Source organism: Solanum stenotomum, chromosome 11 (assembly GCF_019186545.1).
Source record: "Solanum stenotomum isolate F172 chromosome 11, ASM1918654v1, whole genome shotgun sequence".
Lineage (NCBI taxonomy): Eukaryota > Viridiplantae > Streptophyta > Magnoliopsida > Solanales > Solanaceae > Solanum > Solanum stenotomum.
In genome coordinates, this window is record NC_064292.1 from 2,078,724 (window position 1) to 2,082,977 (window position 4,254).

At 37.9% G+C, this 4,254-nt stretch overlaps 1 protein-coding gene across 1 annotated transcript in view; it reads right to left on the reverse strand.

The window, feature by feature from the left end:
* Positions 1-4,254, reverse strand: part of LOC125844247 (putative disease resistance RPP13-like protein 1) — a 75,181-nt gene that overhangs the window by 70,471 nt on the left and 456 nt on the right. The window contains 1 exon segment of the mRNA XM_049523525.1: positions 686-4,254. This exon segment is cut by the window's right edge and continues 101 nt beyond it. Within this exon segment, the coding sequence (XP_049379482.1) occupies positions 686-4,254 (3,569 nt within the window).

A 4,254-nucleotide genomic window follows, 5' to 3' on the forward strand; every position in this document is an offset into this window, starting at 1 on the left:
TTCCAATTGGAAATATGAATGGTTATGTTTGCCCTTAACAAAAAGGAAAAAAAATCATATAGATCTATATTATATTCTTTTTTGTATATAAATATTTGTATTAATGTGAAGTATATTACATAGATTTATTACCACTAACTCTTCATTATGTAAATATATGCAACTCCCACTAATTATATTCATTATGATTTTTACTACCACCTCTCATCCATGATCAAATGAATTAATGTCATATTCATAACAACTCTAAGTGTTCTTCAATCTTATCCTATGAATAGTGACATTTGACACAATATTGTACCCAGTTAAAACAAATTAAAAAAAAAAAAAAAGAGAGAATATCTATGCTCTCTTCTCTTGTCTCTTTTTATTTGTTTTTTTTTTTAATGTTTATGTTTCTTGTTTGTTATTATTGTATAACTTTTTATTGTTTTATGGTTATTAATATTGAGAATTTACATTGGTTAGTTGTTTTGTATACATTAACCTAATATGTCATTTGCAATACAAAAATTATATGAAATATTTTGGGATAAACGTGCGGTGCAACGCAAGTTTCCGGAACTAGCGATTAAAAATGAAAAAGAATTAACAAAAAAGTAAAGTGAAGTAAACGGAAATAAAAAGCTTCCAAGGGAAAAGAATAGCTTACATCAGTTGAAGAGCCATTCATTTTAATCATCACATGCATTCATCATCGATGTCTATGATGGGAAATTGAGCAATGTTTGGCCAGTATTCTCCCTTGTCAAATTCTAGTAGTGGTGAGAGCAATGGGCATTTGGAAATATCTAGTTTAGAGAGGGAAGAGGGCATCCCTTTTACTGGAAGAGATTGGAGCTTAGGGCAATTATAGATGGTCAGCTGAGAGAGGGAGGAGGGCAGTGCTGATTCAGAAAGTGATTGCAGATTAGGGCAATCATAGATGGCTAGCCAAGAGAGGGAGGAGGGCAGTGCTGATTCAGGAAGTGATTGGAGATTAGGGAAATTCACGATTTGTAGACTTTGAAGCGAAGTGAGGTGCGAAAACTGGCCTTGTTCCAGCATTGACTGAATTTGAGGTAAATTACCCGCAATTTCTAGATATTGAAGAGAGGTGAGGCTTTTGAGATGTTGGCTACTCAATGTTTTCAGATAGTATATGGTAAGTCTTTGAAGAGAGGAAGGCAACTCCCAATTCTCACCACCAACAATCTCTTCGTCACTGCCATCATGAGAGATCGCTAAAATGTTTAGACAGGGGAGTCTCTGTAAACGCCACTCCTTTCGGCCGTTCACCAGTTTCTTGCACTTGTTGATCAAAAGGAATTGTAAATTGAAGGGCAATCCTCCTTCAGGAAAGGACTCTATTTCTGGACAATCATTCAGTCGCAGATCCTTGAGAGATGGAAGGAGTTCCTGCATACGTTCTGGCAGACACTTCAGCTTCAAACAGCCACTAATACACAGTGACGTCATCTGGGTCCCCCCACATGCCACCGAAAGTATTTCAACATTCTCACATCCCCAAATAAAGAGAGTTTCAGTGGCAGTAGGAATCAAAAACCTAGTAAGGTTGTGGCAATCATGTACACTCAAACTGCGTGCTCTTGGGAGTAACTCAGGTGATATATCATCTATACAATCACATTTTTGCAGTGTCAATTCATCGAGACACATACTCATCTCACCAACTGGCACCTCCAATTTCAATTTCTGGCAACCAGATATGAATATTTTCTTCAAGGTAGTGGGCAGTATGCTAAAAGGAAAGAAGGCAAGACAGTTACAATCACCAATATGTAATTCCTCAATCTGCTTCATTCCCTCAAGTTGGGATATAAACAGTTGAGCATCATCAAAAACAACTTCAACCTTAGAAGAACCAACAACTGTAAACCTTTTTAAACATGAAAGTTGAATGGGTGTCTCCAAACTGAGTTCAGGGCAATTTTTAATGAAAAGCTTCTCAAGTGTAGCGAACTCTCCACTTCCTAGTACGTGCCATTGCTTCCACTTCGGCATATCTTCAAATCTAAGCTCCACAAGAGAGTTAAAAGGCTTTTTGGAGGACAAACTACCATAAAATTCTTCTGACACCTCTGTTAGTCCATGCATCCCTCTAATCGAAAGGAATTTCAAACAAGGGAGTTGTCCTAGTGATGGCAAGGAAGAACAGTTCTTACAGTTAACAACAGACAACTGTACTAGCTTTAGAAACAAAGGATCAGCTAGCCAATTTGGAAATTTTGTCCCTCTATATCTGGTTATTTTGACTTCTTTTATGTTTTTATGTGGGCTAAGCTCATCAAGAATGTCTCTTTCAGTTTGTGAATTGTCGGCACTACTACTTTCACTCCACTCCAGTGATAACTTGTCAACATGATTCTTCTCCCTCATCTTTGCCTTCACAGCTTCCCTTCTATCAACCACATTTTGCAACTCTACAACTGATAGAGATCCATACAAGTTCTGTGCTTCACCCAAATCTTCCATTCCCCAACCACTTAGAAGAAACTTGGCTCCAACTAACACTTGGAGGCTTTTCAACTTGCTCAGATGTAGCGGCATCTTCAAGAGATGAGTGTTGCTTATGTCAAGATGATGCAAGTTAATCAACTTCTCCATCTGCAGCGGTAGCTCCTCAAGATAATCACAAGATGACAGGAGAAGTGTCTCTAAGTTATACAACACACAAATGGAATCTGGCAACCTTTTAATCTCTGTCTGAGAAATATCCAAAAATCTGAGGAGCTTTAATTTGATAAACAAGTCATTTGGCAACTCCTCAATCTTGTAATGAGACAATGATAGTACCCTCAAGGATCTTAGTCTTGGCAATATGCTATGCAACACCCTCTTGCTTAGAGGGTGATAACAATAATTGACAGTACTAATACATGTCGGAAGCAATGTCCTCAGCTGCTCCAATTTGTAGAGGGGTGTCAACTTCTCAAAGTCACCACCTCGTCCCATTGAATAAGATAAGTGCCGACTTTTTTCCAACATATCAGATCCTTTGCTCTCTTCCAACCTGATACAAAGTTTTGAAGATGCAATTTGGGCTAAATCATTGACAAGGTCATGCATTAAGAATAATTCCTCAATGTTCCCTACAGAAGGATTTTGGACCTTTTCGAATAATGATCTTGATCTCAATTCGAGAAAGTATTGGTTGCCTGAATCTTGAATCATCCCATCGTCCTTTGGTATGAGACCATTGGCAATCCACAGATGAATGACTTGTTCTTTCCTAAATAGATAATCTTTAGGAAATATTGCACAAAAGGAAAAACATTTCTTTAAATGTGCGGGAAGATCATTGTAGCTCAACATCAACGCTGGTAATATGTCATTGTAGGGCAACTCCCATATTTCACTTCTCAAAATATGTTTCCACTCTTCAACCTCTGATTTTGAGCGTAACATGCCAGCGAGCGTCTTCAGAGCTAAGGGCAGTCCTTTGCACTTAGCTGCAATTTGTTTTCCGACCTCTTCAAGTTCCGGATGTCCCATAGGATCCATGTTTTCAAATGCATGTCTTTTAAATAAAGACCAAGAGGCTTCAGTAGACAAATTGTCCATGCTAATTTGTTCATTTCCCATCATCAAGGCAACACTCTCTTTGCGTGTCGTCACAATGATCTTACTTTCTATTTCTCCTTGTACAAAAATATTTCTCAAGTCATCCCACTCGTTGTAGTTGTCATTCCACACATCATCCAAAACAATAAGGAACTTCTTTTCCTTCAAGCTTTCCTTCAATTTGACTTGAAGCTGATTAAGATTGTTGTGGACATCCTTTGAGTCAAATTTGCCAATTTCTTGAAGTAACCCTTTTGTTATTCTCAAAGCATCATATCCCTCAGAAACACAATACCAAGCTTTCAAACCAAAGTGGTTCTTCACCCTCTCATTATTGTATACAGCTTTAGCAAGTGTTGTCTTACCCAGGCCACCCATTCCAACAATAGGAACTACTGTCAGCTTTTTCCCACTTGCATCTTCAGACAATAAACGGTCAATCAAATCCTCTATTTCTCTCTGCCTACCAAAGATATGAGATTCATCATCCACAGAAGTTGAAGGTCTTCTAGTTTCTAGTTTCGTGGAACCAAAATACTCCTTTAAGCCAAGGAGACCAATTTGCTCTTGCAAATCCTTTAATGTTTCAATAGTGTCTTCCAACTTGTCCTTTATGTTAAGTAAAAATTCATTACTCAAGCAAAGGTTGAGGTCACTTACTAGCTGGTTGCTTGTTTCTGCAAGATTCTG